Genomic DNA, 13,923 nt, shown 5'->3' with positions numbered 1-13,923 from the left:
CCTGAATGCCTCATTCATTCACTGAGTATTAAGAGACTTCAGAATCTTTATATTAACACACTTCCCCTTTTAAACAATTACTCCACCAATATACCAAGACACATTTTTGAGATACCTGCAACTTGAATTGTTCAATATTTTGTTTGTATGTCCACAGATTTTGAAAACATTTTTTATCTTGTTCTATTTAGGGGATATACAAGTTCTTACTTTTGGAACAACAGTTCCCATAGTGCGGGGGCTATGGCCAATGCAAACAGGAAGCATAATGTTGCTATTGAGTTCAACATAACACCCCTTTTTTTCCCTTTTTGTCTATATTTCTTTACATTTTTGCACCATTAAATGTATGCCGAATTAACTGTTAGGACCTTATGTTTGTCATGTACCCATGGATATAGAGACAGCTATCACTGGAATACTTAGATACTGAAGAAAACTTAAAAACGTGACGATTCTCAGGCAAGTTCTGAAGTCGGGAGTATCTTTTTTTATGATTTCAAAGTAGATTTATGGACATTTATGTTCTCTGCTTTGATTTAAGGCAAGTCGTTAGGTGGGAGATTAGAGACAGATCATAGAGATAAATGTTAATGTTAGATTCATCATCACATTTTAATTCTAATTACACTATCAATTATTTTCATTCATTTTTGTTATGCCCCCTCTTTCTTTCTGAAGAAATAAAGCATACCATTGTCTTCAAACAGCTGACTTTGTTCACCATGTGTTCCTAAATAGATAAGCTCTCATGCTCTGCCAGAGTGAAATTTGTGTTCTTGTACTATTACTGACACTTCTGGCACAAAGCAGCAGCTGTGTTCATTTTGTTTCAGGAACAAATCCCATCATCACTGCTTCAGCCACTTTGTTGGCAGTCGCCACTCTGTGAAGATAATGGGACAGATGACTTTCAGTGGTCAGTGAAGATAATCAAGGTAATGACTAATTACTGACAAAGCTATGAAAGTAATTGCCATTTATCGATCTGTTTTCATGTTGGAGCCAGACTGTCATACAGGAGAATATTCCTGCCTTCAGATTTGTTTTTTGATGACTTTTACAACCTCTTTAACCACTAAAAAAGCATGAAAACCCATCTAGCACAAAACATATACTTGAAACGTTCAATATGCATGTACAGCAGCCAAGTGCATTACAAAACTGGTGCTTTATGCAAGAGTTTCCTCTCCTGTTTAAGCTTTTCCATGACTTGTGGTGCAGCTCCTGAATTCCACACAGCGAGCGTCTTAATTGGAACAAGCATGTGGTCCAACTTATCCTTCCTGTGCAAAATGAGCGTAAGAAAAGGTCTGGTGAGTCGTCCTGAGTGCAGGGAAGGCTGCCTGAGGAAAAAGAAGAAGTCAAAAAGCTTCCTCACATGAGAGCTTTCAAGTTTTCTCTCTTCCATGTCTGCTGAGAAAAGTGAAAACACAAAACAACGAAGGGAGAGAATGAGTGTTTGGTCAGACCTGTCTGTAGAATCAGGTTTGGACTTTCGTGAAATCATTAGAAAGGAAGTATTTTGCATGTGAGTGTTGAAAATTCTCATCCTGTCATTAACCCTGTTCTGTTGTGGGTCCTGGAGATCTGTGACCTTCTTTAACAGCTCAAAAACAAACTAAACATGACAGATGACAAGTCTGTCACTACACTTTTCTTCTTTATTTTGTAAAACATGGTTAAATATAAAGGATTCTCAGATGCTCTCTATCTATATAAATTGTATATACTGGTGTTAGCAGTACATTTTATGCAACTCTTCTCCATAATCCCAAATAACTCTCTGGATTTCTCTTACTGGATTTTTAGGTGGTCAGACGAGGAGTCGAGCTTTTCTGGGGTCCAGCTGACCCCAAAGGATAACATTCTTTGTCTATAAATGACTTTTAAGCAAACAAAATGAATATGCATTTGAAGGAAACAGATACGACTGCACTTTTCTGCATATTGGGTTTTATATGGGTTCATATGTGATGACCTGACTTGCACCTGAAGAGGGCGCCCTCACAATCACCTGGCTGTGCAGCTAAGGTGAGAAGGGGAGATAGAGTGATTGATCACACACATAAGGAATCAGCCTAATAAATTGCAAAGGCATTGTGAGAAATAACTAAAATCTTGACTAGAGTTTGCACTCATCTAATCTTCCAGCCTCCATAATCAATCAAAACAAAGCCCTCTGAGGCTCGAGTCTGGGGTGTTCAGCATCTTTTGTCCGCTGGCAAACAGGAACCCTACAGCGGCAGCACCTGAAGCTCCAAAAGCACCTCTGCTCCCTACATCTCTCCACATCACTCAGACGCTGCGTGTCAGGCGCGCTGCTGATAACACCCCAAAGCAAAAAGCTCGCTGCCCCCCCGGCAGCTGGAGGAACGCTTTGTGCGCTCGTCTCCTCTGGTTCTTCTGCACACACCGAGCAACGAGCAGAGGAGGAAGAACCATTGGCTCTCAGGAGTTGATGACGGAGGGAGCGCACCGTCTTCTCCAGGAGCGCATTAGCCCGCTCTCTCTCTCTCTCACACACACACACACACACACGCACACACACTGCGCCTCTGTCCTGGTGCGTGCGACCAGCGTGCCGGACTGGGATACACGCTCAAGAGGAGAACTTTTTCTTTCTCCGCTGTCATTATTTTTGTTTATTTTGGAGGTGGACACCCGGCAGGACGAGCGCGTTTTCTCTCCAGGAGCGCGCAGTGGCACACGCTGGAACAAAAACAGCTCAGTGCAGCGAGTGCAGCGCAGGCAGGTTTCCCTTTTAAAAGCAGCAGGAGAGGCAGGAGAGTTGCGGAGTCCGCGGGGAAGCGGTGTCGGCGCACGAGAAACACGGACACGGCCGGGATACTGAGGCGAGATCGGCGGCGGAACTTGGATATGGCGGGTGTGAAGACGTTCGACCTTCTCGTTGGAGTTGTTTTAGTTTTGCAGTGTGCGAGGAATGCCCAAGCCGAGACCACAGCCAGTAACGGTAAGAGGCAGCACCTTAAGCTTCCAGCAGACCCGTTCAGACCGAGTTGAGGTCCGTTTCTTAATGCAGGCTTAATGCGTCCGCAGAACATGCGGGAGAAAATGACTCGTCCTGCTCAGACACAGGTGGAGCGGGGTTTGCTTTGCATGAAGATGACTTTGTTTCTTCTCAAATTGCATCCTTTGTTGTCGCATAAACCCCCTGTTTATCATATTTAAATGAAAGCAAAGGGTTCTGTGTGTGCAAGACAAAGAGAAGACACCCTGAGGGCTGTTTTCTTTCATTATTTTTAGGAAGGCTGTCATGACCTACTAACTTCCTTTTTTCTGTCTAGATCAAAGCCTTTATTTTTATTCTAATTACAATATTTTCACAACTACTACAAGTTTGAGTTAATTGCCTTGCTTTTTTCCATCTTTGCTCATGCATATCCCCCCCAGGCTGCGCTTATTAAGTATGTGTAGTGAGAAGTAATACAGTCAAATCACTCAGTCCAGGATATGGAAATCACAAACTGCCTCTGGAACTTTCTCTTTTTGTGTCTTCTGGTTTATGCATACGTTAGATTTTCCTCTTCTGTTCTGTGCTGGAACATCCTGCAACCCTCTGCAACTTTGAACAGGTTTGAGATCAGTTACCATTGAATAGGGCAGGTGCTTTTCTCTGTAGAAGGTCCTGCAGAGGAAATGCGGGATACCTGCATGCTCTGTCCCTCCTGACGTCCTTGATTGTGAGATGGAGTCAAGGCTGGAGGATGAGGACTCCAGTGTGAACAATATCTCCACTGTAAAGCTACAGCGTGTGCACCTCAAGTCCACTAATCTCAAATCTAGTCCATCCCATACGCTGCACACACACACACACACAGACACACACACACCAACAGACGGTGGAATAAGTTCATGCCAGCATCGGTTCTGTTCACACAGGCGGGCTCTTGTTTCCCAGGGCTTTCACTGCTGGCAGCGGATTTTCATCACGTATCAGATAGTGGTTAGAGAAATGTTCGGCTGCTGACAGTCACTGTAAATTAAACCCGTGTGTGTGTGAGTGCAGACCACAGAGTTGCAGGAATGTATGGCTCTGTTTGGCAGGGAGCGATGCTATCAGCTGTGTGTGACCAGTCGCTGCACACACACACACAAACACACACTTTTTTTAGTTTCAAACTCAGTCTTATTTATGAATTCAGTCAATCTACCTGGCTGCTGCTGCGCTCTGCCTCTTTTGACATGGGTGCTTTAGCAGAAAACAACAGCTTGTGTTCCTGGAACCTGGAATTTGAAGGGAGAACGCTCAGAAGGAGGCTTCCTTCAGAGGAAAACTCCAGAACACCAGCCTCCATAAACAAAACGTGCATTTTTCCCCTCTCAGAGTGCCTCATCGCTCCATCTCCTGCTCGAGCCGGACACATTTAGTATGTAGGACAGTATTTTTAGACATCTGGGTGAGGTGCTTCCCTTGTCGCAGACTGACCTGACTGTAAGGAGCAGCCCCTGTCCCTCCTTTGACAAGCTTTTATTATTAGAGCACAGGTGGACTCCTCCACTCCCTGGAAGTCACCAGGAAAAGATATCATGCAGAATTCAAAACCAGAAAAGCTCTCAGGCTCTTAGAAAGTGTCTCAGCAGCTTCAGCAGAGTCTGAGATGTGAAGACCGTTTGAGGCATTCATTTCCCTCCTTGCATTTATTAGCTAGATGAGCTGTGGAGAACATCTGGGTGAAATTACACAACATCCTGTGAGCTCAATGCATCGTCTTTTTTTTTAATAAGCTTTCAGTCTGCGATGCTCATTCGGTGATACTCTCGCCAGACGCACACTCATGAAACTGGGGCTGATTTTGGGGTTAATCTGCGCTCCGGTGCTTCTCGGAGTGGAAAAAGAGATGTTCCACTACAGTCTGGAGTGTGTCTGTGAAAGCAGGAGAGCGTGAGAGAGAAAGTCTTGCCTGGTGTAATGATGTGGTCTGATTTAAAAGCCTGCGCTGAGGGCTGTTAATGTGCTGAGATTGTGGTCGTGTGTGGAATTTCATTCGTCGTGGATGCAGGCTCGGAGTTGTGTTTCCTTGCAGGCGAGCAGAGGTTGATGGAGGGTTAACCCACTCGCAGGCAGCGGCGTGGACGTCTCCAGCTCCGACGCACCGCTTCTCATCCATCATACTGCCAGCAGCTGCCCCTGCAATCATACAAACACATACTCAGAGGCACATAGGAGTGTGAGCTGCAAAGAAACACACACAGGCTGACCTTCATGACAAGGGATGGGTTCCAATAGCTGCTAACATTTTGGATCCGGCTCTAAGATACCTGGATTTCTAAAGCTGCGTAGACAATGAGTCCCTTGTTGAATCATTCACTCTTTTTTTAGTTCCTCTTGCTTTTCTCTGACAACAAAACCCCCAACTGATGGTGTGCGCAAGCGCTGGCTAACTCGTTTCCATTCACCTGTGTGCACGCTTATAAAAAAATCTTGAAATGCTGTAAATTCCCAAACAATTTTTTACACTTTGAGGTGGAAAAGTTGGTGTATCCCAAGTACATCATGACATAGAGAATGCAGACGGAAATAGTCGGCCAGTAAGAGGCTTATACCAACGGCCTACTACCACCTACCTACTGAGGCTGACCATGACATGCATGAAGCATGTGACTCATACTGTCATCCATTACAAGTCAGCTCCAAGTCAGCATTGCTAATTTCCAGTCGAAATGAGTCCCAGTGCATCTGCTCGGGAAAACATTGATGTCCACAGCAAACTGATGTTTGTGCAGCAAATCTCTGAACTTTGTAACATATTAGCACATTTGAACGGAGACGGGAGGAGTAGGCGATTACTGCATGCTCGCAAAGACTTCTATCGAACACAAGTCAGCTGAATGGAAACAGCAGCTACGGTGTGTTTCACAGCATAAGTACTGCATTAAGTCAAAACCGATGATGAGTTAATTCTGCTTACTGACAACGTGTGCGCTGCCATTTTGCTCTGACGTCAGGTGTGTGTTAATGTTGGCAAGCTCCGGCTGGATGGATCTTTCCTAAGCCTCCGCCATGGAATTCCAGCTCCAGTGATCGTTCCACTGCACTTTTTCGTGTCGGAGGTAGTTTTTTTCCGAGTTCAGTGGATTGCGGCATTAAGCCTTCACGCTGCACTGAGAAACTGCAGCAGGTGAGAACATTGTGCGTGGAGCTGTGAGGAAACTGTTTTCTACATCGTCTTCCGGCATTTGAGGTTTCTCTAGAGCTCTTTTGATTCCATCATCTGTTTGTGCTCTCTTCTTCTGCAGTGGTTCAATTTCTCTAGACTGGAAAATTAGCGCCACCAACTGTTTACCTTGATGCCTCCAATTCCTAATCTGATTAATATTTGCACAAAATGTGGGTGGAAAGTTGTCTTTCGTTCTTAACAAGACTGACTGCGCCTTAAATGTTCCAGAGTGTGGATACACTTCACCCAAGTCAAGACAATGACAGCACCCTCGCTTACATCTTTATCTACAATCCATCATGTTAAGGGAAGAGCTTGTGGTGCTTTTCATGAGCTTTACACTGATGATCGCTCCGCCTCAGGCTCCTGCTGGTGTTGTGTTGAATTCTGTTTCCTTGACGATACGTGTTTCCTCTTACATTAACCTGAACTTTATCCTTAACGCCAACAGCTTACCTATGCTAAGCCTAAACAAAACCTAACCTAACCTAAAGGGGAAACAAATTTGCACCGGTGCAACAACGATTTCAGCATCAGGTGGCGTTAAATGCATCGCTCATACAGAAAAAACAGTGTTTTATTAACTTGATATTTCATGAAAGATAAAGTGGATTAATATCATTTGCTCTGTGTTGTTCTTACTTTATCTCCTGCAAAAACGCTCACAGCAAAAGGACAAATGAGTCAGGACAGAGTTAGTGAATGCCTCAGAGCAGAAGTAAAATAAAAGCCCTGCACCCTCCACACAGTAGAGTAGTGTTTTAGGTGTTGAAGGACTCAGATTTGATAAATTGATTCATAAACTGGATTCAGATTCAATAAAATGCTATAAAACGCGCTCCCTGTTCATGGCTTATGCAGTCATGCCTGCTCTCTTATCTTTGTCATGGGGGTGATTCCCGACATAAACTGTCTGCGCAGAAGTTCCTTCCACAAAATGGGAGGTCCAGCTCAGTCTGGTTCAGTGAGGAGATTGTAAGCCTTCTTGGAATCTCACCCCCGCCGGCCCTTCCTCCCGCCCTCCCCCCGTGTCCCCTTCTTTCTGACATTGCACATTTCAGAACGGACAGAATGAGCTAGCCTCTTTATTGGCCCTCTGAATGACCTGCTGAAAGGATCTGCCATGAATGGATGACGGGGGTGGGGCGGAATGAGGGGGTGAGAGACAGAGAGAGGGGCGGCGGCGGCGACGGCTGGGGTTTATGCGCTGTATGCAGCCACAGTGGGCCGTGCCATACATCAGGGAGGCAGGGTCATCCCCCCTGCACCAGCATGCAACAGCAGCACCAGGCTCCTGCATTAGTCACGCCTGGCCCTTGTCGCTGAGCTCCCTGCCCCTTTTAGTCCGGGAAGAAGCTCAGTCTGATGGCTTGAGCGGCACACAGAGTTCAAGAGGCTCCGAGACAAAGAGCAAAGAGGCCACTAGTTAATGAAACCCAGCGCTGTTGAGCTCCTCTTTAGCGTTTTCTCATTGTCTTTCATGTGGCTCAAAAGCTCCTTCACTTCCAATTGTTGCAGCTCTTCTCCAGAGTTATCATGTCCCGGAGTAATCACTCCCTGGCATTTTCTACTCTGTGTGATTTATTCAGTTTATTCAAAGCAGCAGAATTATGGATCTTGTCCGTCTAGCAAGTTTGAAAAGGTCAGAGGCAGGAGCAGGAGCCTCGTGATTGTTAAAGCCGCCTCGTTACGGCGCGATACGCATCTGAATGTCAGCGGTTCAGTGAGAGATGACGAACATTTTCCACCCATGATAAACATCCCTTTTCCACAGATGATTGCAAAGCTGCCAGTAGACCGCGGCGGTGTCCACAGTCAGGCTGTTATCTGCTCCTCCTGTTGACTCTGCTGCGGGATGCTGCCAGAGGAGATGCTAGATCATAAGCTGACGAGTGAAATGAGTGAAATGGCTTTTATTTAGGTGGGTGGGGTTGCCTTTTCTTTTGCCTGGTGAGGGAAAGTTTGAGGAGATAATGAGCACAGGGAGTCTTTGCTGACTAGAGGAAAAGTATTACAGCAGCATAATTACAAAAATAATACACTCTGAAGGATAATGAGTGATGATTAACATCAGAGATTACAGGAGGAAAAATAAATGGGAGTAATATTAGAGGAAAACTGTTCCCCTGGACATGCTACTGTGGTTCTATATTGTCAAGCTAATATTCAACAATGAGATCCAGGAAGTGAAGGGTTGCCTGCAGCATTTGGTTTTGTATCGGCTACTGTAATGCATTTAATCCACCAAAGTGAACGAATCACAACGTGATGTCCACAACACAGCGGAGCTGGCAGTGTGTACAGCAGGATCTCACAAATATGCCTGAAATAGCCTCAACTTTCTGTGCCTTCCTTTTGTTTGTTGCACTCCGTGACACTGAGGGCACCTGCAAATCGAGATAAACCAGGAAGCGGGAATGACCCCATGGCAAAAGCTGCAGGGAAAAGACAACAGAAGATGGCATGTAATCATATTTTCTACTAAAAGTATCAAAGGACGATGGCACATCTGAGAAGAATGAGAATAGTTCAAACAACAGTACAGTCAGAAATGCAAGAAACATTGCCTGCAGGGGTTTTGTGCACAATGTTTAGAGTGTTTAAGGATGGACTTTTTCTTAGAGGTCATCTAGTCTGGCCTGTGTTAATGCCAGTCTAGTTCTGCATGCATGCAGAGGACTGCTGGGCATTTGTGTTATGCGTAAAAACGTGTCTTTACCTTGGCTGAGCTTCATGCAGCATCTTTTGAGCGGCTCATCAGATCACAGTGGGCCTTAGAAGGGTCAGATCTTTGCACCTATAAGCTTGATACACGCCAGTAAGTGCCTGGTATATCGCCGACAGCAAACTAAAGTTCACTGTGCTGAGTTTTATGAGTAAGATAGCGGAAAATGGCTGGCTGGGTGGCACTCAGCTGAATGATCTGTAAAAGGGGTCTCCATTGGATGTAACCTGTTAAAACGTCCCGAAGAAGTAATGATGCGAAACACAGATGGAATGACTTCGTGCTCGATTCGACTCAGCAGACCTGTTAGAGAGGCATTTATATGTTTTATTTGTCTGCAATGAGAGAGCAAGAAGGATGGGAATTACTTGCAGGTGTTACAGAACAGATATGTTATGATCTTACAAATTATTCAAGAAAACAAGGAGTGATTTAGATTTTTACTACACACAAGCCCCAGCAGGTGCCCATACTGCAGCTGCGCATCATAACATAAACCGGCTTCTCCGAATGTGAAAATTATGTACGGTCCCCGTCGCTTTTTCGCGCGGCGCCTGCACAGAAATGATGAAAAGGATCCAAAGATTTGTTGCGCTCACTGGAGAAAGTTGAAAGAAGCAGCCCTCCAAAGGGGAACAAAGTGCTACACGCATGGCTATCGTGAAAGGAGAGGGTGGTGTTTCAGGTCGTCCAGGCATGCTGAAAGAAGATAAGGTGCCCGCCCGACAGAGGAGCCCGTCACCCCACCCCGGAGCAGGCTTCATATCCTGAGCCCAGCAGGAGCGGCAGCTTGGCTTTGTCCCACAAAAGCCAGTGTCACTCACGGGGTTTACGGCATGCTGCTACATGCCTTTGCCTATATGTGCAACTGCGTGTGAAAGTTTTCTCTCTCACACTCTATCTGTGTCTGTCAGTTCCCACACAGTTTCCTTCACTGCTGATTTCTTGCTTTTGGTCTTTATATTTTTTAATTCAGACAGCAGCCGGTGAAGTAAACGAAGGCAGGGCTGAGTTTTAAACCTCAGTCTTGAGATTTAAATTTGGCAGCGAAGGCGTCGTCAGTTTCTTAGTCTTGTTCACTTATTCATCAAATATCAAGGTCTGGTGGGGACACTTTAGAAGTTTGTTTTAGTTTGTTAAAAGAAAAACTGTCTTAACAAGATTTCTTGCAAACTGAGTTATTGAATATTTACTGTTCTGGCATCTGTGTCAGTTTTGAATTGGCACCAGGGTTTAGTATTGAACTTTTTGAATTGACCGTTCAGTAAACCCCTCCTGGTTTGACAACAGTAACAAAGCAGGCTTGTCATATCAGATCCACATGTTGAAGCTTTGCACATGGGCCTGTGGTCCAGTAAGAGAAACACGTTGTATATACAGTATGTTTGAAGGGCGGTGTTTCCTTTTTAACCTTTCCAAAACCAAAAACACAGGAGGAAAAGTGTAAGGGATGGATTAAACTGTGTTCAGCTCTAACATAAGATGCAGTTGTTAGCATGTGCGGCTAACTATCTTACCTACAACTGAGAATTATTTCATTTCATATACATTATTTTGTGAGATTACAGGTTAACAAAAAGTGGTCCTGGTAGCACATCCACTGTGTAGTATTTACCCGCTGTCTGGAAGCAAGTCCTGGATGCTAAAAGAGTGCCAGCTAATGTTAGCGGCTCTGTGCTGTTGGATTTGGTGAAGTATTCACACCACCGACCCCAGCCAAACAGCCAAATTAAAAGTGAAAAAACAACGCTGGAAAATGTGAACAAGAAAGCATAAATCTAACCTCTGTCCATTGTCCAAATATGTAAACTAATCTAGTAAACAGGGTTACTTTATGTTCAAACGAAACAACGTGACCTTTTAGCATTAGCTTCAGTGTTTTTCCACAATATCATGTGTATCAGGTGAATATTTAAGAACACTTTTAAAGGCTTTGTGTTTTTAAGCAAATCAGATGAAAAACATTATAAAGTCAGCCAGTAAGTGTGTTTTTAACCAACTAATGGTGCTAATGTTAGCTTAAATGACTAGCGACAGTTGTCAAAGCTAGAACGATGCTTTTGTCGTCCTCTGTCTAAAATCAAGGACCCACTGTTGCAAGAATTACAATGAATTTCAATCAGGAAATCTGCCGTCATTATCACGATGAACTTGGCAATGGAAATGTTGGCAGGTGTAGCAGCGGTAATAAAGGGGTCAGGGGTTTAGTGAGGTGACTGATTTCTCTGTGTTCTTTGAGGTATACCGAGTCAGCAAAATGCAAAGCATCTTCATATATTTCAGTGAGTGCAATTACATTTAACCTGACCCCTAACCAGAGCTCAGATTGATCTGTTTATTGGTCCGTTTATCATTTTAATCACATGCTCACACAAAAAGCCATCAATTCCGCTTTTATAACATGCAGGTGCCGTTCCTTCCTCTGAATTAAACCTGGTGTAGCACGTGGCCTTTGCCATGATTAGCCTGCTAATTCTGCACACGCTTGAATATGTTCAAACGGCGTTTTGAACTGTGCCAAGCGAACCCTCGCAGACATTGATGTGTTTTCCTTGCTGTAGGTCCAACAGCGCTGCCTTTGTTACTCTGCCCGGAAAATGTCTCGGCGTCCCCTGTCCAGAAGTTTCTTTTCCCCTACCAAACTCATCCTGACAAAGAACAAGTATGCCCCCAAGCAACGGCTTTTCACAGTGCAACACAGGCTGCAAGACGCTGACGGGCTGGAGCATTTTTGGGTGAAAATGAAAAGATTTACAGCCACAAGTGTATTTCAGCATGCGAAGGCAGAGAAAAGACAGTGACTTTGATGACTGCTTCAGAGCTGTCGTCTGTTTGCCACCTTACATCTGCAGTATAATGCATGTGGACTGAATAGATCCTGAGAATGTATAAACTTGCTGTTATCATGTGCCTTTCCAAGGATATAGAACTTATCTTTGTTCTATATACGTGGAGGCACTTTTCGGTGACTTAAATGTTGTCACTTGATGCCCTGAAACACTAAATGCAACACAAATTAAAACTGACTCAGATTTATAAGCAATGTAGCCTCAGGGAATTAAATTTGGACACCTGTCACTGTATGTACTGGAAGGAGAATGGTCAACATTGTTCTGCAACTTGTTTTGGCTGATTCACTCCTTGATTGAGTCATGTAGATTCAACACAGCTCATGTAATACATCACTAAGACTTTCTGCTGGCTCTGCTAGGCTTTGCTGTTCATCACTTGACCCTTCAGGAAACACGACTGCCAGGAATGGGACGATAATGGCCTCTTCCCAGAAGCAAGAAAAGGTTTTGGGAGGTCAGGACAATCTTTGTCTGGATCATGCAGTTTAGGACAACTTGTTCCAGTGTCTCTCAGCTGTCCAACTCCTAACTAGGGGCTGAGCTCACCCTGAAGCTGTAAGCAGGAGGAGCTGGCAGCTCATTCATAATGTGAGCTGCACTAGCAGCACATTTTCAGTTTTTACCAGTACTTTATCTTCTTAATCAAACATGCTTGATTAAAAGAAAGTGAGCCAAACCACAAAAAAATCAACAAGTGATTCTGGTTATGTTTAGTATGTGCCAGGTGTTCAGGTTTCTGTCTGCTCGCCAATGCCTACTAGCTGAAAGCTGCTCCCAGAGCTCAAAACAGAGCCAGGAACAAAGGCTTGCTTTGAGTCTTTGTGGTGATGAATTGCAAGGTGTAACAGCAGCCTTTTTATGTGTGGACTGTACGGGAGACAGAGAAAGTGGGAACCTGCACAGGTAACTAGAGACCCTCAAGTCTTTATCCAGCGGTATGTCCTGCACTGACTGCGGACGTTGACTGTGTTTTCTTGTACAAGCCCACTGATATCGGGGTATATAGGTCTGGATGTGGTGGAGTGTACACATGTTGTGATCCAGAAGGCAACAACACATCAATGTAAAGGGCACAAAAGATCAAAGCATGAGCTGGATTTGTGAGCAGTGAAATGGGTGGTCTGCAGGCCTCGACCTCACTGCTTGCAGGCATTTGTTTTGTACAGTTCCATATGAATACGTCTTGTAAAATCTGTTTGCACTTGGAATATTTTGTGCTTTTTCCTTTCCTGTCCTCTTGTCTTTGACAAACAACACAGAGCTGCTGCGAGGAGGAAGAGGTTGCTCACGCAGATGAGTATCAACCATTTTCCCCTCTCGCTCAGGGAGGGCAGCTCTCAATAATTTCCTTCCTTTAGGCTGATGGGTCTTTTGTCTTGTCTCATGCAGTATGTGCTCACTGAGAGTCACTGAGAATGAATGCTCTTCAGATCTGGGCCATCTCGCTGAAGTGCTCTGTCACCTCTCTAGGACTGCTGAGCAGCTCTGCCTTAGAAATGCGTTACACTCTATTTCTAGCAGCTTGGTGTTTTGTTAAAATGCTAAATGACATCAATTTTAGGCTGCTAATGAGGTCCCATCCAAAGAATATGATGAATGGTGTTTGTTCCGGAGCTAATTCTTTGTGTTTGTGACTATTAAAAGGTGTTTATGCCAGAGCTCTTCTGTCAGGTGCTGAGAGGAGCCCTAACATCATAAAGTGTTAATTGGCTCCCATTTAAAGGCCTTTGTCTCCCGTGCCCCAGAATGTTCTAATTAGATGGCAAGTAAATTAGTGTGAGCAGTTTAATTATGAATATGTTATTCATACCATTTCGCAAAGGTAATAAATGTACTCCTCTCTCAAGCAGGTGGGGTGGGAGTGAATGATAAGTGAACGATGTAAAACCATGCAATCAATATAAGCAGCAATTTGTAACTGATAGATGTTCACTGACGTACGGCAAAACAGAAAAGACAACACTTCAGAAAATACACTAACTAATTAGAAAATAAAACAGAAAATGCAACAGCTTAAAAACACAATATTTCAAAAAGCACAGCATTTTGGAGAACACAACATTTTGGACGTTGGACAGAAAACACAAACTTTTTTGTAATGTTATTCTGGCCGACATCGATGTGTTTCGCACCTCAGAGCTGCTGCATAAAAGGAAAGATAAAC

The 13,923-nt window shown here is 44.3% G+C and overlaps 1 protein-coding gene across 1 annotated transcript in view; it reads left to right on the top strand.

Moving 5' to 3' along the window:
* The first annotated feature begins 2,499 nt into the window (after positions 1-2,499).
* plxdc2b (plexin domain containing 2b) overlaps positions 2,500-13,923 on the top strand; it is an 88,785-nt gene continuing 77,361 nt past the window's right edge. Inside the window, exon 1 of the mRNA XM_041961809.1 lies at positions 2,500-2,974. Coding sequence (XP_041817743.1) covers positions 2,881-2,974 — 94 coding nt within the window. The 5' untranslated portion in view covers positions 2,500-2,880. The remainder of the gene's footprint in view (positions 2,975-13,923) is intronic.

The sequence above is a fragment of the Chelmon rostratus genome, chromosome 20 (genome assembly GCF_017976325.1).
Source record: "Chelmon rostratus isolate fCheRos1 chromosome 20, fCheRos1.pri, whole genome shotgun sequence".
NCBI classification, from domain to species: Eukaryota; Metazoa; Chordata; class Actinopteri; order Chaetodontiformes; family Chaetodontidae; genus Chelmon; species Chelmon rostratus.
This window is presented reverse-complemented; position numbering and strand designations above follow the sequence as displayed.